Here is a 23264-nt window from a genome sequence, read left to right as displayed (position 1 = left end):
TCCTCCTCCCCCAGGAGCAGCGACACCCTCGGTGCCCCGTTCCCAAACCCCTCACAGCCCACGGCAGGAGCGGGGATGGAGCCGGGACAGGTCGGGATGGGCAGCGCGGGGCTCTCCGCTGCTCCCACCCGCTGGGGACGGGGGGAACCCGGCCCGGGGAAAAGGAGAGGGAAACTGGGAAAATTGGGGGCTGCAGATCCAACCTGGGGCTGGCTGGGGACCCTGGCTGGGGACTGCCAGCCCTTGGGGCTCCTCTGGGGAGATGTGGGAGGGGGGAACACAGAGAGGGCTGGGGGATCCCAGGAGTGGCAGCACTGGCAGGGACTGGTTTGTACTGGGATCATCCTGGCAGTGGCTGAGATTGCACTGGCTGTGTACTGACATCATACTGGGATTATACTGGGATCAGACTGGCAGTGAGTAGGAGCCTCCAGGGGGCAACTGAGACCAGGTTGTGAGGAACTGGGAATATGCCCTGCGCTCCCCAGAACCCCGGGATCGCCCCCCATATGTCCCATGTGTCCCCCAGACCCTTCAGGATCCCCGAGTGCCCCCTCAGCGCCCGTTCGAGGCCCCCCAAAGTGTCCCTGGATCCCTGAATGCTCCCGACCCCACAGATTCCCCTTCCAGCCACTGCTGGGAATTCATCTCCCATCATCCCACAACACAGTTCCGCGCCCAAACCTCCTGCCGTGCCCCGCGCCCTAAAGAGCCCGGTCACAGCTCCGCAGGTTCCCCCCAAGTGCTCCCGAGCCGTGTACATTCGCCCCCAGGACCTGCAGCTCGGACGCAGAAGTGTTCTCCAAGCGCTTCCCCACACCGCCGAACGCGCCTTCCGAGCCACTTCCGGGACTACAGCTCCCATCATGCTCCGCGGCGCCCATAGAGCGCTATTCCGGGCGGGACTTCATCTCCCGTCATGCCCCGCGCCTTACCGGAACCTATTGGCGCTGAGCCTCCAACTCCCGTGATGCTCCGCGGCCCCTTTAAGCCTCATTATACCGGCGCCTACAACTCCCATCATCCCCCGCGGCCCAGAGATTCCCTGTTACAGCCCCCCAAGTGCCCGCCTGGACCCCAAAGGGCCCCCAGATTCCCCTCCATGACCTCCAAGTGCCCCCCTGGACCCCCAAGTGCTCCCCCGAACCCCGAATTGTCTCACAGAATCCCTAAATGCCGCTCCAAGTGCCCTCCCGGCTCCCCATGTGTCCTCCAGACCCCCAAGTTCTCTCTAAGTTCCGTCCCCCGACCCAAAACTGCCCCAAATGTTCCTCAGAAAAGTCCCCATGGACCCCAAAGTGGCCCCTTTCACCCTGTCTGAGAAAATGATAAAAATGATGATCAAAGGACTAAAAATATGTGTAATTAGCATAAAGAGGGAGAAATAGTGGTCAATTAATTAATGAACGGAAATGTGCTACTTTGAACCAAGGACCGATAATGTTTTTAGTTGCGCAAAATGTATCAATTCTTTTATATAAATATAAAAATTAGGTTATAAAAATTCAGAATAATAGTATTATAAACTTAAAAATTTATTTTTATTAATTAATTAGATTTTAATTATAAAGAAAAATTATAAAGAGAAATATTTTCAATGTTTTGGGATGTCAGTCCCAGGTGGGCGATGTCAGACATGCTGAGGCTCGGGGTGAGGAGCAGGTTGTCCAAACAGGGGCAGCCCACAAGGGGCTCATTCTTCTCTGTGACCAGACCTCCTCAGGAGACATTCAGCATCAGGATTGTAAAGAGTAAATCGTGACCTCCTGATCAGTACACAAAGATGTTTTACAGTTTGAGCAGTAGAATGTTGTCACCATAAGGGGCCTTCTTTGTTAATATAGCTCATGTTGTGTCATGTTTGGTAAATACCAATGTTGTTGTAACAGCCTTCTTTGTTAAAATATTGTTATAAATGAAATTAGAATTTTGACAACTAGGTCCCTTGGGTTAATGGCAGTTTAATTAAAAATGAATACAATTTACTAAATTGAATAGTAATGTGGTATAAAAGAATACAGTTTAGTAAAATACTACAGTCTAATAAAAATTAAAATGTATATATATAATCTGCTAGTAATTAAGTATGATTAAAGCATAAGCAAAACTGACCAGGGTACAGAGGCTTCCCACCCTGCCTCACCTTCAAAACAAAGCACTTCAAGCTAAACTTATATACTGTATCCTTATACATATTCCTTAATGTTTCCTCTAAGTTCCCTCCTATTTCAAGTTTTTCAGACTTTACTTCACTTTTCTTCACGGAACATGCCTCACTTGTTGTTAGGGGGTCTTCAGTCTTCTTTTGGTGGTCTTTTGGCGAAGGCTTCTCCTCTTCCTCATTGTCCTTTGGATAACCTTACAGGTTTGTGCATACATACTGAGCATTGTGTTATGTAAGTCTATTAATTAGCCTTATGTTTACTAATCTTTAGGCCCAATGCCTAAATTTGTTCTAATTTTGGTCCATCTCAAGGTGATTTTGGTCTTGAGACACCATTTATCTTCTAAACTACATCCTGTACTTTAATTTTGACATGTAACATCTGCAAAGGGGTACATCTGCTTTGTAACACTGATTCTTGATTGTTTCTAATAAGAACTTTTAATAACAGTTACAATTTAGTTAGCACGAACCAATTCCATTTATTACAACTGCAAATACCCCTTATGTCCCTTTTTATTGGTTTCCATGCTAACTGCCTTGCTTTCTTCCTTGCTATGGATAAACTTGTATTTTCTCAACTTCTCCTTTTGCTAACTCAATTGTTTGGTCTGCAGATCAGCTGCTAAGCTCATCCACATTCAGCTCTTAGTCTTCAGAGGGAAACTTTGAGCACAGTGAGAATCTCCCAGTGTGCAGGAGGGTCCCTGTGTGCCAGCTGCAGCTGGGGCCTCAGCCATCTCCTCTCTCAACAGGTTCCCCTCTGCAGCTTCACAGGAAAGGCCAAACACCTCCCTCAGGGACACCTGCACCACACATTTCACATCTCCATGCCCATACGTGATGTCCCTGTCACAGCTGCATTACCAGCTTGCTGCTGTGCAGATGCTGCCACCACCCAAAGCAAGGCCCTGTGTCCCTGAAGGGACCCGCCCTGCTCTGTGGCCTGGACTGAAGGTGGGTCCCTCCTGCCAGGGCAGGGCCCAGCACAGCTCTTCTGTTCCAATAAAGAGATGGAGCTCTCACCCCAGTGTCTGGCTGGTACCACCAGCAAAGCCCACACAGCACCAGCCCTGGCTGAGCTCCATGTCCAGGAGCAGGCAGGGCTGACCCTGGTGTGGGCAGGCAGGAGCCAGGCAGGGGCTGCTGTGACCAGAGGCAGGGCCCCAAGGGGCTGGGGGAGTCTGTGTTGAGCATCCCTGGGCTGAGGGCACATTTCCTTCAGTGGCATCACCTGGGCCTGGACCTCCTCCAGTGCCATGCCCAGGAAAAGAGGCAACCATCAAGAGCATCTCCTGGGACAGCGCCTGACCAGCAATGTCAGCAGGCAAAACCAAGGTTTTGTTTAGCAATGACCCTTTGATGAAGTCAAAGATTCACAGTCAGAGCAGTCCTCTAGTACAGATGGGAGTACACTTGGGGCAGACATCTAAGGCCATGAGGTCACAGAAGGCTCTGGGGTGACAGCAGGCTGAGGTGACAGCAGGCTCTGAGGTCACAGAGGTCCCAGAGCCCCGTGGTTGCCCAGCACCACAAGGACCGAGCAGTCAGTCCTTGACCACGACTGTTGTGGCAGCAGCGGCGGCGGCAGCAGCGGTGCTGACATTGGGACAGCGGTGTCAGGACAGTGGTGGCAGCAAGAGCTGCAGGACTGGCAGTGGGCAAGGCACCATGGCTTTTGCTCTGCGCCTCCTCCTCCTGCTCCTCCTGGCAGTGGCCCTGCCTGACAGGGCTGCCCAGGCTGCTCCGTGGCGAGCAGGGCGAGCAGGTGAGCCGGCGGCCTCAGCCCCCTTTCCCAGGACAGTGCTCCCTTCTCCCTGGGAAGTGTTGGGGATGGTTTTCCCCAGGGCTTTAGGGAGGGTTTTCTCTGTGGGAGGGACAGAGGCCTCAGGGGCCCTGGGCTGGCCCCACTGCCCCTCCAAGGATGTTGCACAGGGCCTGCAAAGAGGGTGGAGAGTGACCAGAGCCAGCCCAGAGCTCCCCAGGCCCCTCTGCAGCTTTGGCCATGTCCATTGACATCTGGCTCCCACGGCCTTACCTGACCCCTTTGCAGTGCCCAGTTCCCTAAGGCAGAAGGGGGTCCCAGCACACCATGGAATGGTTCTGATCTGTGCTCCCTTCTAGACAAGGGTGGTAGGAAGGCTTCTCCAGCAGCTTGGCTTCATGAAGATTTTCTGCCTCTGGAGCCCCATGCAGGTATGTTCTCACTGTCCCAACAAGGAATAAGCACTGACACCCTGGCAGGAAGCAGGTGACAGAAGCTGCTGTGGCTGTTGAGTTACAGGTGTGTCTGCAGTGAGGATGTTTCAAGCTCCTTTTCTGGTTGCTGCACGCAAGCCCAGCTCCCATCACAGGGGTGAGTGGTGTGTCCCTGCTGATCCCACAGGCTGAGCCCTGGTTCTGTGGGATCCATTCATCTGAAATGGAAACGCTTTCTGTTAAGGTTCTCCTATAGGGAGGAACAAACCTACAGGAGACAAGATGCTGAGTGATTTGGAGAGACGCCGTGGTGGGTCCATGTCCCTCAGCCTTCTCCTGAGACTCAGCAGCCGGGGGCTTTCTCTGCACATCTGGACACGCCATGCCCGGCGCAGCGGGAAGGGATCCATGGCAGCCTCACTGCCCCTCTGCTGCCTTCCCAGCCTGCAGGGCTGTTTCTCAGCCTGGCCTGGCTGCAGCTTCTCCCCAGCCTCTGCAGGAAGGCATTTGGCATCAGCTGTCAGGGTGCCCAAACTGCAGCACGGGCCATGCACACCCTGAAATCCCCTGCAATTTCCCAGTCTTGTGGTAGATGTGGCTGGCCTGGCTCCAAAGTTTGGATGCCTTCCTGAAACTTATCCATATCTTTGACAACTGTTGCCTCCTGAAGATGCCACCTTCATGTTGGGGAACAAACAGCCCCACCTGATGCATGTATCCCTCTTCCTTTCTCCAGAGACGGAAGGAGAGGCTGCGCTGAAGGCAGCGTTTCCCGGAGGAAGCAGTGGCCCATGGGCAGCCTCTGCTGCAGGAAGGGAGGCCATGCCAGGCACAGTCACAGCCCCAGGAGGTAATTGCTGTGCCCCTGGGCCTGAGCCCTGCTGAGGCTTGAGCTGCCATCTCTGCTGCTGGGCAGTGCAGGCACAGCCCAGACAAGACCAGCACAGCCCAGTGGAATTATCCCCAGCAGGCTCAGGGCACTTGGCTACTGAGCAGTCCTGCTGGGGTGCCTCCATGGGAGACAGGTCCCAAAACCTGGCAGCAGCTGCAAAGGGATGCCCATGGTGGGGAATAGGCAGAGGGGGAGGGCAAGGCTCCACTGTAACCTGAAAGAGCCTGGCCCAGTCCCTATGGGATGGGAGAGCTGTCCCAGCAGAACGTGGGCAGGAGGGAGGGAGGGCCTGAGGGACAGTTGTGGCACTGCCTGCTGTAGTTCTTCCCCATTGCTTTTACAATTCTTTCAGCTGTGGCAGAGAGAGGGCCCCAGTGGGGCCTGGGCTGCTCCAGCCACCTCTCCCAGGGATGCTGCACAGGGCCTGCAAAGAGGGTGGAGAGTGACCAGGAGCCAGCCCAGAGCCCCCAGGCCCCTCTGCAGCTGTGGCCATGTCCACTGACATCTGGCACCCACAGCCTTAGTGCGACTCCCTTGCACTGCCCCGTTCCCTAAGGTAGAAGGGGATCTCGGAACACCATGGAAACAGTTCTGATCTGTGCTCCCTTCTAGATTTGGAACTCAACCTCAATGATTTGGAAGTGCTACTGAATGATACTTTGAATATCTTGGAGAATGCTGGAGGCAAGTTCTTCTATTCCCTTTACTGACAGAACAAGCAATGACAAGGTGGCAAGAGCATTTGCCATATCTCTTAACATAATCTCAGGCTTGTTGGGTTCTGGAAATCTCGCCCTGCTCCCTTCTAGAACCCTGAGGGATCCCACAGGTCACTACCAGTGGGAAGAAGGAGCATTTAGCTGTCAATCTTCTTCCCGTGTGCAATGCCAGTATCTCCTTCCATGTGCTCTGTGCAGCCACGGAGAAGAGCAGAGAGGGAAGGGGCCGGGCCCAGGGCTGTGCCCCGGGGCTGTGCCTTGCATGGCTCCTTTGCCAGCCCCAGGGAGCCTGAGGGTCTCCTACAGAGCCACGAGAGCTGTTCTGTCCTACCTCTTTTTCAGCCAAGCCTCTTGCTGAAGGTGATCTGGCTTCCCAACCCACATCCAGGACTGAGGCTCTGGAAGATGGTGAGGGTAGGTGAAGGCCTTTCCCCCTGGGAGAGCTGCCAGCTCAGAGCCCAAGGCTTGGCCAGGAGAGCATCGCTGCAGGTGCCAGGACAGAGCCATGCACATGTGTGCCCTCGCCCTGTGTGATCCTCTCACCGCTCCTGAGGCTCAGTGCTGCCTGTGCAGATCAGAAGAGATGACAGAAGCTTCTGTGGCTGTTGAGTTACAGGTGTGTCTGCAGGGAGGACTTTCCCAGCTCCTGGGTTGGTTGCTGCACACAAGCTTGGCTCCCATCACAGGGGTGAGTGGTGTGTCCCTGCTGACCCCACAGGCTGAGCACTGGTTTTCTGGGATCCATTCCTATGAAATGGAATTATTTTGCTCTAAGGTCCTCCAAGAGGAAATACCAAAGCTACAGGAGTTATGAAACCCCATGAGCCATCCAAACCCATGAGGCAAATGCTGAAGAAAATTCTGCAAGAAGGACAAGGTGGGTCCATGTCCCTCAGCCTTCTCCTGAGACTCAGCAGCCAGGGGCTTTCTCTGCACATCTGGACACGCAGTGCCCAACACAGCAGGAAGGGATCCATGGCAGCCTTGCTGCCCTGCTGCTGCTTTCATGGCCTGCAGGGCTGTTTACCAGCCTGGCCTGGCTGCAGCTTCTCCCCAGCCTCTGCAGGAAGGCATTTGGCATCAGCTGACAGGGTTTCCAAACTGCACCATGGGCCATGCACACCCTGAGATCCCCTGCAATTTCCTGGTCTCAGGCTGGATCAGGTGTAGGGGCTGTTTGGAGGAGGGAGGACCCTGGCCAGCCCCAATAACCTGGGTGTTTTCCTTGTCCTTATCCATGACTTTGACAAATACTGCCTTTTGAACATGCCACCTCCTCAATGGGGAATGGTTCCATCTGATCCAGCTGTGGCTCTTCCTTTCTCCAGAGATGAACCCAAAGGCTGTGCTGAAGGCGGCGTTTCCCGGAGGAAGCAGTGGCTCATGGGCAGCCTCTGCTGCAGGAAGGGAGGCCATGCCAGGCACAGTCACAGGAGGTAATTGCTGTGGCTCTGGGCCTGAGCCCTGCTGAGGCTTGAGCTGCCATCTCTGCTGCTTGGCAGTGCCTGCCTTTCAGGGATTTTGCACAGAGCATGGAAAAGGTGTTGAGAATGTCCAGAGCCAGTCCAGAGCTTTCCCCAGGCCACTCTGCAGCTTTGGCCACATCCATTGACATCTGGCTCCCACGGCCTTACCTGACCCCCTTGCAGTGCCCAGTTCCATAAGGCAGAAGGGGATCCCAGCACACCATGGAATGGTTCTGATCTGTGCTCCCTTCTAGATTTGGATCGTGACATGGAACATCTGGAAGTGGTGGTAGATGGTGGTTTGAAGACCTTGCCAGATGCTGGAGGCAAGTTCTCAATGTCCCTTTCTGCACAGAACAATCAGTGTCAAGGTGGCAAGAGCTCACTCACGTGCCATTTCCCTTGAGAGTCTGAAGGTTGATGGATTCTGGAAACTTCGCCCTGCTCCCTTCTGGAGCCCTGAGTGATCCCACAGCATTGCTGTCAGTGGGAGGAAGGAGCATTTAGCTGTCAATCCTCTTCCCATGTGCAATGCCAGTGTCACCTTCCGTGTGCCCTGTGCAGCCATGGAAAAGAGCAGAGAGGGAAGGGCCAGGCCCAGGGCTGTGCCCCAGGGCTGTGCCTTGTGTGGCTCATTTCTGGCCCCAGGGAACCTGAGATGCTCCAGCTGCCGCTGCCAAGCTCTGGCCCTGCCTGGGGCTCAGTTCAGAGCTGCTGGCAGCTCCAGGGAGTCCTTTCTCCCCTGACTTCCATTCAAGGGGCTCCTTCCATCCCAGTGTGGGGCCACTGCAGGCACATGGTCCCCCTGCTCCTGCTCCTGAGTGGAAGGTGGAGATGAGGGAGTGCCTTGGAGGGCACCAATCACCCAGGTGCACTCACTGCCACTCCAGCATGAAGAAGAATCTTCAGCAGTGTCACAGGAGCTGTTCTGTCCTGCCTTTCTTTGCAGATGAACCTGATGATGAGGATGATCTGGATTCCCCGTCCATATCACTTACTGAGCCTGATGATGAGGAAGATTATGAGGGTAAGTGAAGGCCTTTCCCCCTGGGAGAGCTGCCAGCTCAAGGCTCGGCCAGGGCGGCATCGCTGCAGGTGCCAGGACAGAGCCGTGCACGTGTGTGCCCTCGTCCTGTGTGATCCTCTCACTGCTCCTGTGGCACAGTGCTGCCTGTACAGAAGAGATGAAAGAAGCTTCTGTGGCTGTTGAGTCACAGTGTGTCTGCAGCAAGGACTTTCCCAGCTCCTGATCTGGATTCTGCAAGCAAGCCCAGCTCCCATCACAGGGGTGTGGTGTGTCCCTGCCGATCCCACAGGCTGAGCACTGGTTGTGTGGGATCCATTCCTGGGAAATGGAAATACTTTATATTATGTTCCCCTGAGGAAGAAGAACAAACCTATAGGAGATAGTAATGTAGCAGTGGGGGAACTCAAATATCTGGACATAATTCTGAATGATCTGGAGGGACACTGTGGTGGGTCCATGTCCCTCAGCCTTCTCCTGAGACTCAGCAGCCAGGGGCTTTCTCTGCACATCTACACACGCAGTGCCCAACACAGCAGGAAGGGATCCATGTCAGCCTCACTGCCCCACTGCTGCTTTCATGCCCTGCAGGGCTGTTTCCCAGCCTGGCCTGGATGCAGCTTCTCCCCAGCCTCTGCAGGAAGGCATTTGGCATCAGCTGACAGGAGCCCAAACTGCAGCACAGGCCATGCACACCCTGAGATCCCCTGAAAATTTCCAGTCTTGGGCTAGTTCAGGTTTAGGGTCTGTTTGGAAGAGGGAGGGCCCTGGAGCATTTCCAAAACCCTGGGCATTTTCCTGATCCTTATCCATGTCTTTGACAAGTATTGCCTGGAGAAGACCAGCACAGCACAGAGAAATTGTGCCATTCAAGCTCAGGGGGTTGAGCAGTCTTGTGCCAAGGGGTGGCAAGGTGCCTGCAGGCCCCAGCTCTGGGGGAAACAGAGAATGTCCTGGCCTTATCCAGCGTGCTGCCAGATCAGCCGTGGAGCACAGCACGGCTCACGCTGCCCATTGCTCCCACAGATGCAGCCGGCACCACAGCACGTGCTCAGAACATCTGGGAAAGCATGAGAAGAGTTTTCTACCAGGGAACACATGGTTTGATTAAGTTAATGGCCATTGTGGCTGGTGGAGCACTTTTCATGATGGTGTGCTGTGCCGGAATCTGGTATTGCTGGAAGACAAAACGGTGAGTGTTTTCCTGATCTCGGCCTCCAACAGCTTCTTGAAAGGCTGCTCATAGTCAGGAGACATTCCCAGTGAGGCTGCTGTGGACTTGTGGCTAGTCCTTGGCTGCCCAAATAACTCTGCTGAGAATTCTGCTGCTGCCCAGGCCTTTCACTGGCCTCTTAATTGCTGGGCCTTGTCCTGGGGAGCCCGCTGGGGCTGCAGCCAGTGCTGGCTGCCACTGAGGCTGCCTGGCCAAGAGCAGCCCCAGGAGCAGCGGGCAGAGGCAAAGCAAGGTGGGCAGGAGAAAGAGCGGGGACGAGACTGTCCTTGACAGGCAGAGGTGCTCTGGGGCCCGCTCCTGGCCAGGGACCCTGCCCAGAGCCATCCCCTGCTCGCCAGGGCCTTGAGGGGCAGCTGTCCAGCTGGGCCAAGCTGTGCCAGCAGCTCCAGCCGTGCTGGGGAGCCTTGGCAGCTCTGGGCCCTGCTGTGCAGGAGGGTCCCTGTGTGCCAGCGGCAGCTGGGGGCCTCAGCCACCTCTTCTCTCCACAGGAGCACCTCTGCATCTTCAGAAGACTGGCGAAAGACTTTGGTCACTGAGAAGCTGCATCTGTCATCCCCGCTCTTCACATCTGTCCCCATGTGCCAAGCTACATCTGCATCCCCATCTTGAGGGCATCCCAAGACCCCCACCTCCCATGTGAGACCCTCTTCCCCTGAGCCCCCTGGCTCTGGTCCCTGCCAGGACTGAAACTGGGCAGCCCCTGTGCAGCAGAGCAGGGGTTGGCCCATGCTTTTTGTTCTAATAAAGAGATGGAGCTGTCACCCCAGTGTCCGGCTGGTACCACCAGCACAGCCCACACAGCACCAGCCCTGGCTGAGCTCCATGTCCAGGAACAGCTGGGGGTGCCCACGGTGTGGGCAGGCAGGAGCCAGGCAGGGGCTGCTGTGACCAGCGGTGGGGCCCTGAGGGGCTGGGGGAGCCCATGCTGAGCGTCCCTGGGCTGTGAGGGCACATTTCCTTCAGTGGCATCACCTGGGCCTGCACCTCATGAGGCACACAGGGAAAATTTGGGCTCTCTCCTGAGGTGTGCAGGGATCCCCCATGAGGAGTGCAGCAGGGTTAAATTGAGAGGGTTTTTTACTCTTTTCAGCACAGCAAATGGGACAGTCTTGGCCGAGGTTTTGCAAAGCTGGGAGGAAGCCTCTTGTGAGCCCTGGGGCCCGGCCTGTGGGCACAGCGGGCAGGCAGAGCCCATCCCTTGAGGCCAGTCCGGGCTGCTCGGGCCGGGCCGGGCCGGGCCAGGTGAGGGCCACAGCAGGGAAGGGCCACGGCCGTGGGCTCTGATGAGGCTGCCGAGCTTCACCCTGGCCCTGTGCTGCAGCCAAACACACATTTACAACCACAGCCATTCTCTGGGGCACAGGAGGCACCCAGGGCTATAACTGAGGCCGTGGCTTCTCACCCTGAAGGGAGGCTGGCTCTGTTGGTTCAGAGGGCACAGCTTAGATCCCAGTTCCCTTTGTAAACCTGCTGGCAAAGTGTCTCCGTTCTAGAAGACAGGTGTCTGCTAGGGAGGGCAGGGGCCTCCCCTGGAATGAAAGTGTAGACCCCCTCCCTCTGAATTATTATAATTCTGAAATCAAGGGGCCTTTAGGCAGAGATCTGGGGATAGGAATGACAGTTCTTTATTAGTATTTATAACCAGGCAAACAAACAACATTAACTACAGCATTAACAAGAAAACAGAACCAGGGGCCCTGTGACAGCTTTCTTGGCTGAGACGGGATGGAGGAGAGGCTTTGTTTCACAAACCCCCTCGGGCGGGCAGTCCCGGTGCTCCTGCAGGGCTCTGAGGAACACTCAGCTGGAACAGCAGGGATGAGCTGAGATCCTGGGCCAGTGGCTGAGGTGGATCAGCAGCTCCACGGCGGTGCCTGGCACTGCCACACGTCCCGGCAGGACAGGGGGTGCGAGGACACCAACAAAGAGGGGAGAAGGAGAAGCAGCAGCAGCTCCATCTGGGTGAAGGCGAAATTCCCTTCTCTCCACCGCAGCAGCTCTGTGCCCAAATATGTCTTTCCCCAAAGCTGAAGAAAGCCAGCCAAACTGTCCTCACCCTCCTTTTTTTCCTGTCCCCTTCCCTCCCTGGGCCCGGCCACTGTTTGTCTTTTGTCGACCACCCACCAAGTATCCACAGTTAGATTGTCCCCGCAACTAATGGGTAAAAATTCCACGGGCAAGCCAGAACTAAAAAAAAAGGACACCTAACCCCCAACACCATGACAGGAAGCCCTGGGAGCGTCGGTGACATCCCAGCTCTTTGGCAGCCTGGGGACTCCTGGGATGTCACCGCGGAGCCCCCGGGAGTGCCTGTGACAGAGCGGTGCTTTTGCAGCCCAGGGTCCCCTGGGATGTCACCATGGAATTACTGTGACTCTGTGTGACCACACGGCTCTTCAGCATCCCCAGAAACACCTGGGAGGTCTCTGTGGAGCCCCTGTCTCTGCCTGTGACATTCCAGCTCTTGAACAGCCTGGAGTCTATTGGAATGTCTCCATGGAGCCCCTCTGAGGGTCTGTAACAAATCTGATCCTTAGCAGGCAACCATCACCAGCCCCCTGTTGCTATGGTCAGTCCCTTGGCAGCTCCATGGAGACCCCATGCCAGGGGTGGTTGCCATGGACACCAGCTCAGACCTGGAGCCAGAGCCCGTTGCCATGGCAACCATTTGCAGTCCCATCCCCAGGCTCATGGGATCCCAGAGCCACAGAATTGGCTGAGTTGGGAGGGAGCCATGGGGATCCTCCAGTCCAACTGCTGGCCCTGCACAGGACACCCCAACAATCCCAGCCTGGGCCTGGCAGCGCTGGCCAAACGCTGCTGGAGCTCAGCCAGCCCTGGAGCTGGGAGCCTTCCCTGGGGAGCCTGTTCAGTGCCCCAGCAGCCTCGCGGGAAAAACCTTTTCCTCACATCCAGCCTAAACCTGCCCGCCTCAGCTCCAGCCGCTCCCTCCACTCCTGTCCCTGGGCACCAGAGGGAAGAGGTTCCCGCAGCCCCCAGCCAGGGACCCGCTCCCAAGGCTGCTGCCATGGCAACCAGGCCTGGCACCAGCTGGGATGCTCGGTTTCCACAGGCTGGGCTTCAGGAATGGCATTCCCCAATTTCCTGCTCCTGTTAAAACCGCGCTGCCACTCGCTTCCCTCCCACCTCCCATGGAAAGCACAAAAGGCAAAGATCCCAGGCTGGGATAAGAACAATTTATTGAGAACAGCAATGAGATGATGAATTAACACCATCAGAAATAATTCTGGTAACAGAAGGGATAAGACAAATTATTTACAGGGAAAACTAAAATGCCACCGACTGGTTCTTCCTGGCCATGTATTTCCTCCTGCCAAGAAAGGACACTCTTCTCCTCTGGTGAGTGAGAGGGAGTCCTTTTCCTGCCCCTGGCAATGACATGAGATGGGATTGAATATACTGACAGGGCCGTGGACAGACCCTCATGTTCTTTAATCCCACATCATGACATTGCCATGGGCGGGAAAAGGTACAGGTGTCTTCCCAGCATGGATAACAGGGAACATGGATCACCAAGTCTCTTACCAATGTCGGTCCTCCAAGGTGGGATGAAGCTGGAGCTGTGGAGAAAGCTCTTCCTGCACTTGGGGCACTCGCAGAGCTTCCCTTAGTGGTGCCTCCGTTGGTGTTGGGCCAAGTTAGACCTGTCTGAGAAACTCTTCCCACACAGGGGACACTTGTAGGGCCTCTCCCCAGTGTGGATGCGCCGGTGGGTGATGAGGTGGGAGTTTCGCTTGAAGCCCTTCCTGCAGTCGGGGCAACGGAAGGGCCTCTCATCCGTGTGAATCTGCTGGTGCCTGAGGAGATGGGAGCTGCTCTGAAACCTCTTCTCACACTCAGGACACTCGTAGGGCCTCTCCCCAGTGTGGATGCGCTGGTGGATGATGAGTTGGGAGCTCCAGCTGAAGCCCTTCCCACATTCCCCACACTCGTAGGCCCATTCCCCAGTGTGGATCATCCTGTGGCGGATCAGGCTGTTGCTCTTGCTGAAGCTCTTCCCACACTCCAAGCACTTGTAGGGCTTCTCCCCATCCTGAAGCTGCTCATGGACCACCAGCTCAGAGCCCCGGCTGGATCTCCGGCCGCCTTCCCGGCACAGGGTGGGTCTTTCCTCCTCAGAGCACCCTGGGATGGGTTTGGAGCCCCTCCTCCTGCGGGATCTCTGGGGATTTTCCTCCCTGTTGGATTCCTGTGCTGTGGAGCTGCTCAAATCAGCCTCTTCCATGAGGTTCTGCTGAGGGAATTTGTCCTCCCTGGTCTCCATCCTCAGCTCCTTGTCTGGGGGAGGAAGGACAAGGAGAGGATGGGATTTGCCTCCGTGCCAGAGGGAAGGGGAAGGAGATCCCCCCAGTGCGTCCCCGGCAGGACGGCGTCGGCAGCGGGGTTGTCCTGCAGCCGGGGGCCCTGCTGGGCTGGGAGATGGAGCAGGAGAGAGGGGGAAAGGGGCACTGACTTCCTCCTCACCTGCCTCGGTGTCCTGGGACATCTTCCTCTTCCTCACAGCCTCCTTCTCCATCCAGCCAAGGTTTGGGATTGGAAAATCCTGGTTTAGGAGAAAACTAGGAATGAGCACATGGACTCTGATGGTACTTCTTACCAAGTCCATATTTAGAAATCATCGGGTCATCTGCGGTGTCTTGGTTTGAAAGGAAAGATGTTTGCTAAGGAAAGCAGAAACCACCATTGAAATTGATAAAAACGTAAACATGCCATCTCCTCCGAATTCTTTTAATCTTGAAATCAAAGTGCTCTCAGGTAATGATTTGGGAATAGGAATAATAGTTCTTTACTAAAGAAAGGAAAATGAAAATGCAGCAGTACAAAAAAAAAACCCAACAAATAAACAACCCACCAACAGAGTCAGAATACAACCTGACACCCTGTTGGTCAGAGTGCTGGTAGCAGTCTGATTAAATGATGGCTGCAGTCCTCCTGGAGTATCAGATGTGGTTCTAATGAAGCAATGATCCCATAGAAGATTGTAGCTTACCTCAGAAGTTCTGGTGCTGTAGATGGGTCTGGTCTCTCCTCTGGGAATCCAGTGGAGAAAGACTGCCTCTGGTGTTCTGATTATCAGATTATATCCATGCAGGAATGCTTGGCTCCTCCCCCTGGCTGGAGCATCTCACAATGGGATGATGTCATTTTATCATTCCTGCAGTGAGACTCAATGGCCCATTAACAGAAAATATCCCCCTGGAGGAAGGATGGGTGGTGGAAGAGATAAAGAACACTGCCCCACCTGGTTTTAACAGCTGGCCCATTAACAGAAGATATCCCCCAGTTATGAGGGATGGGTCATGGAGGAGATAAAGAAAACTGCTCTACCAGGTTTTAACAGATGGTGATAGAATACATACTTTTGGTTACATCTTGCATTGCAACCCAAGACATGGGGTCCATAAAAATTGTACACCACCAAAATTCAGCACTGAAAATGCTTTCCAGAAGTTCCCCATTTCTGGTCTCTCCCTTTTGGTGTTCAGGCTTTCACCCCTGTCCCAGCTGCTGGGGGTCACGCTTGTACTGGTGGTCCCCAGTCTACTCAGTCCCTGACCTCTTCAGGCTGCTGGGAGTGCCAGGAATATGAAAAGTTCCCCCTGTTTCCATCTCCTCACGTAGGGATGCTGAGACACCCCAGTATCCCCCCAAGGGGCATTTTCCATTCAGCTTTCAAGTTCTTCATTCTCCAAACATCCCCCCTCAAAAAGCACAACCCAAGAAGGACCCCCCACGATATCTGGGCCACATTCCCCCTCCCCGGTCACCTGTGGGATGGGGAGTGATGATCCCATAGGTGGGGGGGCTGTGAATTCAGGGAGTGCTTGACCTCGTGGTTCCTTCTCCTTTTCCTGATCCTCCTTTGTCCCTCCTTCAAACTGATGAAGCTGCTCAAGGCGTCAGAAGCAAAACTCCAAGTCCCTTGGAGCATCAATCAGCCCCACTGAGGGCAGGGACTGCCAAAGGCTCCCCAGGGACTGGTGAGAACAGATCCTGGAGGCCAGGATTGCCGGGAACCAAAGGCTCTGAGCAGGGATCTGCAATGCTGAGCAAGCCCTGGCTGGGTTGGAGGAAGCAGAAAGGCCAAGCCCTGAGCCCAGGCCTGGCCCAGCAGGGCCTGTCCCTCACGGGTGGCTCGGGGCTCTTTGTGGGGCAGTGGGATGTGAGGGGCAGCAAGGACAAATGCCATAAACCTGTGTGACACTCCAGATCCTTATGGAACCAAGGGGCCAGTGTGACACCATGGGAAGTTGTGGAACCAAGGGGATCGTTGTGGCACTCTTGGGCCCATGGAACCAAGGGACCAGTGGGACACTCTGGGGCCTTATGGAAACAAGAGGCCACTGTGAGCCTGCAGGGCTGTAACACCCCAGAACACTTCAATGCTGGTGGTAACCAAAGGTTCCTGTGCTTGAATTTGGTGCACAGGAGAAACAACAACCAGATCTTCTCAGCATGGACAGATGCAAAGAATATTCTTGGTAGGAAGGGACCCACAAGGACCATCAAGTCCAACTCTTAATATAATGGCCCACACAAGGATTGAACCCACAACCTCGGTGATGCTGGCACCATGCTCTGACCAACTGAGCTAAGAGGTCAAAATGACACAAAATTTAACTGACGAAATACAGGCATTCAAGGAACTATGGCAAAGGGTTTAATACAACATCCAACTGCACAAAGAACTCTTACCATAGCCTTAACTTTGCAAACTTAGCTCATTTAACCTAAAAAGTGTTAACCCTTAAGATTTTGGGTAACATTAAGATATCCAAAAATATTCCAGGTACGTAGGATAGGAAGGAGAATAAAAAGAGACCAGAAAGACAGAAGATCTACAGAAAAGCACTTCCAGAATGATCCCAGTCACTCCCACTACAATCTCAGTCACCCCCAGTATGAGCTGTTGCACCCAGCCACCCCCAGTATGGTTCCAGTCACACCCAGGCCCTCCCAGTATGATGCCAGTCATGGCCAGAGTGACTCCCTGTCACTCCCAGGATGGGCCCAGTTGCTCCCAGTCACCTCCAGTATGGTTCCAGTCCCAGCCAGCCCCTTTGCAGTCACTCCCAGTATGATCCCAGCTAGTTCCAGTAGGATCCCAGTATGACCCAGCATGGGCACAGCTGCTCCCACAATTATCCAGCATGGTTCCAGTTGTTCCCATTTACCTGCACTGTGGTTTCAGTCTCTTCCAGTATATCCCAGTTGCTCTCAATCACTCCTCAGGTGTTTCCAGCCTGATCCCAGTTGCTCCCAGCCACTCCCAGTCACGCTGAGTGCAGTCCCAGTTGCTGCCAATATGGTCCCAGTCTTGCCCAGCATGGCCCAACTGCTCCCACTGTGATCCCAGTAGGATGCCAGTTACCCTCAGGATGGTTCCAGTTGCTTCCTGTTCCTCCCAGTGTGATTCCAGTTGCACCCAGTTGGCCCCAGTATAGTTCCAGTTGCTCCCCAGATGATCCCAGCTGCTCCCTGCAAAGTCCCAGTCATGCCCAGCTGGAGTTGCCCCCAGTGTAGACCCTGTCACTCCCAGTTGTTCCCAGTTGTCCCCAGCATGGTTCCCATTGTTCCCAGTGTGTTTTCAGTCATCCCCAGTATGATCACAGACACTCCCAGTATATCCCAGCTGCTCCCAACATGTCCATAGCCATTCCCAGACACTCCTAGTAATCCCAGTTAGGTGCTTGTTATCCCAGTATGATCTCAGGCCCAGTATATCCCAGTCAAGCTGGGATTCACTCCCTGAATTCACAGCCCCCTCCCAGCCGTGGGATCATCACCCCCCCATCCCACAGGTGACGAGGGAGGGGGAGCCCGGCCCAGATATCCTGGGGGGGTCCCTGGGTTGGGTTTTTGGGGGTGATGATTAGAGAATGAAGAAAACCAAAGCTGAAAAGAAAATGCCCTTTAGGGTGACATTTGGGGTTCCCAGTGGCAGCTGCTGGCAGAGGCAGCCTGGAGGAGCAGAGCCCTGTGTCCCCCAGGACCCCAAAGTGGGGAGCCCAGAGAGGGGGAGCGCCATGATTCGAGAAACCATCAATTAAATAGAGAGGGGCAGGGGGGTCTCCTTGGTCCCCCTGCACGCCCAAGAAGGGAATAAGGGGAGCAGGGACCCTGGGACCCCAAAAACTTCCTGCATCCCTAAGTGGGGAGATGGAAATGGGGGGAACTTTTCAAATTCCTGGCACTCACAGCATCCAGAAGAGGTCAGGGACCAAGTAGACAGGGGACCGCCAGTACAAGCGTGACCCCCAGCAGCTGGGACAGGGGTGAAACCCTGAACACCAAAAGGGAGAGAACATAAATGGAAAACTTCTGGAAAGCATTTTCAGGGCCAAATTTTGGTGGTGTAAAATTTTTATGTACCCCATGTCTTGGGTTGCAATGCAAGATGTAACCAAAAGTATGTATTCTATCACCATGTTAAAAACTAGAGGAGCATTTTTCTTTATCTCTTTCATGACCCATCCCTCATAACTGGGGGGATATCTTCTGTTAATGGGCCAGCTGTTAAAACCAGGTGGGGCAGTGTTCTTTATCTCTTCCACCACCCATCCTTCCTCCAGGGGGATATCTTCTGTTAATGGGCCATTGAGTCTCAGTACAGGACTGATAAAATGACATCATCCCATTGTGAGATGCTCCACCCAGGGGGAGGAACCAAGCATCCCAGTGACTCCCAGTCACTCCCACTACAATCTCAGTCACTTCCAGTATTTGCTGTTACACCCAGCCACCCCTAGTATGGTTCCAATCACTCCCATATCCTTCCAGCATGATTCCAGTCATGGCCAGAGTGACTCCCTGTCACTCCCAGGATGGGCCCAGTTGCTCCCAGTCACCTCCAGCATGGTTCCAGTCCCAGCCAGCACCTTCGCAGTCACCCCCAGTATGATCCCAGCTAGTTCCAGTAGGATCCCAGTATGACCCCAGCATGGGCACAGCTGCTCCCAGGATTATCCAGTGTGCTTCCAGTTGCTCCCATTTACCTGCACTGTGGTTTCAGTCTCTCCCAGTCTATCCCAGTTGCTCCTAGTCACTCCTCAGGTGCTTCCAGGCTGATCCCAGTTGCTCCCAGCCACTCCCAGTCACGCTGAGTGCAGTCCCAGTTGCTGCCAGTACGGTAGCAGTCTCACTCAGCATGGCCCAGCTGCTCCCACTGTGATCCCAGTAGGATGCCAGTTACCCTCAGGATGGTTACAGTTGCTCCCCGTTCCTCCCAGTGTGATTCCAGTTGCACCCAGTTGGCCCCAGTATAGTTCCAGTTGCTCCCCAGATGATCCCAGCTGCTCCCAGCAAGGTTGCAGTCATTCCCAGCTGCCCCCAGTGCAGACCCTGTCACTCCCAGTTGTTCCCAGTTGTCCCCAGCATGGTTCCCATTGTTCCCAGTGTGTTCCCAGTCATCCCCAGTATGATCACAGACACTCCCAGTATATGCCAGCTGCCCTCAGCATGTCCATAGCCATTCCCAGACACTCCTAGTAATCCCAGTTAGGTGCTTGTTATCCCAGTATGATCTCAGGCCCAGTATATCCCAGTCAAGCTGGGATTCACTCCCTGAATTCACAGCCCCCCCATCCATGGGATCAACACCCCCCCTATCCCACAGGTTACCAGGGAGGGGGAGCTCGGCCCAGATATCCTGGGGGCTTCCTGGGTTGGTTTTTTGGGGGTGATTGTTGGAGAATGAAGAACACCAAGGCTGAGAAGAAAATGCCCCTTGGGGGGACATTTGGGGTTCCCAGTGGCAGCTGCTGGCAGCGGCAGCCTGGAGGAGCAGAGCCCTGTGTCCCCCAGGACCCCAAAGTGGGGAGCCCAGAGAGGAGGAGTGCCATGATTCGTGGGACCCTCAATTGCATAGAGAGGGGCAGGGGGGTCTCCTTGGACCCCCTGCACCCCCAAGAAGGGAATAAGGGGAGCAGGGACCATGGGACCCCAAAAACTTCCAGCATCCCTAAGTGGGGAGATGGAAATGGGAGGAAGTTTTCAAATTCCTGGCACTCCAAGCAAGAGGTCAGGGACCGAGTAGACAGGGGACCCACAGTACAAGTGTGACCCCCAGCAGCTGGGACAGGGGTGAAAGCCTGAACACCAAAAGGGAGAGAACAGAGATGGAACTAGAACTCCTGGGAGGCATTTTCAGGGCCAGATTTTGGTGGTGTAAAATTTTTATGTACCCCATGTCTTGGGTTGCAATGCAAGATGTAACCAAAAGTATGTATTCTATCACTATCTGTTAAAACCTTGTAGGGCAGTTTTCTTTATCTCTTTCATGACCCATCCCTCATAACTGGGGGATGTCTCCTGTTAATGGGCCAGCTGTTAAAACCAGGTGGGGCAGTGTTATTTATCTCTTCCACCACCCATCCTCCCTCCAGGGGGATATCTTCTGTTAATGGGCCATTGAGTCTCACTGGAGGAATGATAAAATGACATCATCCCATTGTGAGATGCTCCAGCCAGGGGGAGGAACCAAGCATTCCTGCATGAATATAATCAGAGCATCAAAGCACCACAGGCAGTCTTTCTCCACTGGATCCCAGAGGAGAGACCAGACCCATCTACAGCACCGGAACTTCAGAGGTAAGCTACAATATTCTACAGGATCACTGCTTCAACAGAACCACATCAGTCACTCCAGGAGGAATGCAGCCACCATTTAATCAGACTGCTACCAGCACCCTGACCAACAGGGTGTCAGGTTGTATTCTGACTCTCTCAGAGTGCTGTTTTTTTGTTGTTTTTTTTCTTTTGTATTGCTGCATTTTCATTTTTCTTCCTTTAGTAAAGAACTATTATTTCTATTCCTATATCTTTATCTGAGAGCACTTTGATATCAAGATTATAATAATTTGGAGAGGGTTGTTGCTTACATTTTTATCAATTTCAATGGTGGTTTCTGCCTTCCTTAGCAAACACCTTTCCTTTCAAACCAAGACCCCCCAGATACCCAGGGACTTCTAGAGAGGGACTTGGACAGAGGGACCTTCAAATTCAACGTGCTCATTCATTGTTCTCTCCCGAACCAGAATTTCCCATTCCCAAACCTTGGCTGGATGGAGAAGCAGGCTGTGAGGAAGAGGAAGATGCCCCAGGACACCCAGGCAGGTGAGGAGGAAGTCAGTGCCCCTTTCCCCCTCTCTCCTGCTCCATCTCCCAGCCCAGCCTGGCCCCCGGCTGCAGGACAACCCCGCTGCCGACGCCGTCCTGCCGGGGACGCACTGGGGGGATCTCCTTCCCCTTCCCTCTGGCACGGAGGCAAATCCCATCCTCTCCTTGTCCTTCCTCCCCCAGACAAGGAGCTGAGGATGGAGACCAGGGAGGAGAAATCCCCGCAGCAGAACCTCGTGGAAGAGGCCGTTTTCAGCGGTACCACAGTGCAGGAATCCAACAGGGAGGAAAAGCCCCAGAGATCCCGCAGGAGGAGGGGCTCCAAACCCATCCCAGGGTGCTCTGAGGAGGAAAGACCCACCCTGTGCCGGGAAGGCGGCCGGAGATCCAGCCGGGGCTCTGAGCTGGTGGTCCAGGAGCAGCTTCAGGATGGGGAGAAGCCCTACAAGTGCTTAGAGTGTGGGAAGAGCTTCAGACAGAGGAAAACCCTGATCCGCCACCAGATGATTCACACTGGGGAATGGGCCTACGAGTGTGAGGAATGTGGGAAGGGCTTCAGCTGCAGCTCCCAACTCATCATCCGCCAGCGCATCCACACTGGGGAGAGACCCTACAAGTGTTCTGAGTGTGGGAAGAGGTTTCAGAGCAGCTCCAATCTTGTCCTGCACCAGCGAATTCACACGGATGAGAGGCCTTTCCGCTGCCCCGACTGTGGGGAGGGCTTCAAGCAAAACTCCAACCTCATCACCCACCGGCGCATCCACACTAGGGAGAGGCCCTACGAGTGTGGGGAATGTGGGAAGAGCTTCAGCCACAGATCCAACCTCAATACCCACAAACCTATCCACACTGGGGAGAGGCCTTACAAGTGTCCCCAGTGTGGGAAGAGCTTCTCAGACAGGTCTAACTTTGGCAGACACCAACGGAGGCACCGGTAAGGGAAGCCCTGCAGGTGCCTCAAAATACAGGAAGAGCTTTGTGCACTGCTCCAGCTTCATCCGCCCATGGAGAATCCACATTGGGAAGAGACCTGGTGATCCATGTTCCCTGGGATCCATGCTGGGAAGACACCTGTACCTTTTCCTGCCCATGGCAATGTCATGATGTGGGATCAAGGAATGTGAGACTGTGATCATGGTCCATTATATTCAATCCCATCTCAGGTCATTGCCAGGGGCAGGAAAAGGACTCCCTCTCTCTCACCAGAGGAGAAGAGTGTCCTTTCTTGGCAGGAGGAAATACGTGGCCAGGAAGAGTCAGTTGGTGGTATTTTAGTTTTCCCTGTGAATGGTTTGTCTTATCCTTTCTGTTACCAAAATTGTTTCTGTGTCTGTTTGTTCCTTATCCCGTTGCTGTTATTCATAAATTGTTCTTATCCCAGCCTGGGATCTTTGCCTTTTGTGCTTTCCATGGGAGGTGGGAGGGAAGCGAGCGGCAGCGCGGTTTCAGCAGGAGCAGGAAATTGGGGAATGCCATTCCTGAAGCCCAGCCCATGGAAACCGAGCATCCCAGCTGGTGCCAGGCCTGATTGCCATGGCAGCAGCCTTGGGAGCGGGTCCCTGGCTGGGGGCTGCGGGAACCTCTTCCCTCTGGTGCCCAGGGCCAGGAGTGGAGGGAGCGGCTGGAGCTGAGGCGGGCAGGTTTAGGCTGGATGTGAGGAAAAGGTTTTTCCCGCGAGGCTGCTGGGGCACTGAACAGGCTCCCCAGGGAAGGCTCCCAGCTCCAGGGCTGGCTGAGCTCCAGCAGCGTTTGGCCAGCGCTGCCAGGCCCAGGCTGGGATGGTTGGGGTGTCCTGTGCAGGGCCAGCAGTTGGACTGGAGGATCCCCATGGCTCCCTCCCAACTCAGCCAATTCTGTGGCTCTGGGATCCCATGAGCCTGGGGATGGGACTGCAAATGGTTGCCATGGCAATGGACTCTGGCTCCAGGCCTGAGCTGGTGTCCATGGCAACCACCCCTGTCATGGGGTCTCCATGGAGCTGCCAAGGGACTGACCATAGCAACAGGGGCTGTGATGGTTGGCATGGAAACAGACCATAACAATGGGTCAGATGTTGCCATGGGAACAGACCACAGCAGGGAGACAGCTCTGGCCAGGAGCAGCTCCTGAGCACAGCCCAGCAGGGCTGGGGCCCTGCCAGGGCAGCTCAGGGGCACAGAGAGCAGGCCCAGACAGAGCTGCCAAGGGCTCAGCACTGGCAGGGGCTGTGGGATGTGCCAGAGGGGGCTGTGTCCCAGCAGCACCTCTGTGGCTGTGTCCTGGAGCCCCAGAGCAGCTGTGATGTCAGAAAGGGGCTGTGTGACAGCTCCGAGTGGGCTGTGTGAGGTCACAGATGGGACTGTGACATCCCAGAGTTTGTTGTGTGAGGTCACTGAGCAGCTACGGTATCATAGAGGAGATCTGTGACATCACAGTGCAGGTTGTGAC

At 54.7% G+C, this 23264-nt stretch overlaps 2 protein-coding genes across 2 annotated transcripts in view; one reads left to right on the top strand and one right to left on the bottom strand.

The window, feature by feature from the left end:
- Positions 1 to 23264, bottom strand: part of LOC147647194 (uncharacterized) — an 83425-nt gene that overhangs the window by 2096 nt on the left and 58065 nt on the right. The window contains exon 4 of the mRNA XM_086872432.1: positions 13333 to 13743. Coding sequence (XP_086728558.1) covers positions 13333 to 13743 — 411 coding nt within the window. The remainder of the gene's footprint in view (positions 1 to 13332; positions 13744 to 23264) is intronic.
- LOC147647196 (uncharacterized) lies at positions 8332 to 10459 on the top strand. The gene is made up of 3 exons (XM_086872389.1): positions 8332 to 8467; positions 9491 to 9656; positions 10187 to 10459. The coding sequence occupies exons 1-3, from the start codon at positions 8332 to 8334 to the stop codon at positions 10305 to 10307; spliced, it is 423 nt and encodes a 140-aa protein (XP_086728515.1). The 3' UTR covers positions 10308 to 10459.

The sequence above is a fragment of the Cyanistes caeruleus genome, unplaced genomic scaffold, assembly GCF_971803275.1.
Source record: "Cyanistes caeruleus unplaced genomic scaffold, bCyaCae1.hap1.1 HAP1_SCAFFOLD_65, whole genome shotgun sequence".
In the NCBI taxonomy this organism is placed as follows: domain Eukaryota; kingdom Metazoa; phylum Chordata; class Aves; order Passeriformes; family Paridae; genus Cyanistes; species Cyanistes caeruleus.
The sequence above is the reverse complement of the archived record's forward strand: the minus strand, read 5'-3'. Positions and strand labels throughout refer to the sequence as shown.

Bases quoted from the DNA above. Each gene is read 5' to 3' on its own strand.
- LOC147647196 (XM_086872389.1), top strand. From the start codon at position 8,332: ATGAAGAAGAATCTTCAGCAGTGTCACAGGAGCTGTTCTGTCCTGCCT. The intron at 8,468-9,490 runs GTAAGTGAAGGC...TTGCTCCCACAG, and splicing joins TGATGAGGAAGATTATGAGG to ATGCAGCCGGCACCACAGCA. The intron at 9,657-10,186 runs GTGAGTGTTTTC...TTCTCTCCACAG, and splicing joins TATTGCTGGAAGACAAAACG to GAGCACCTCTGCATCTTCAG.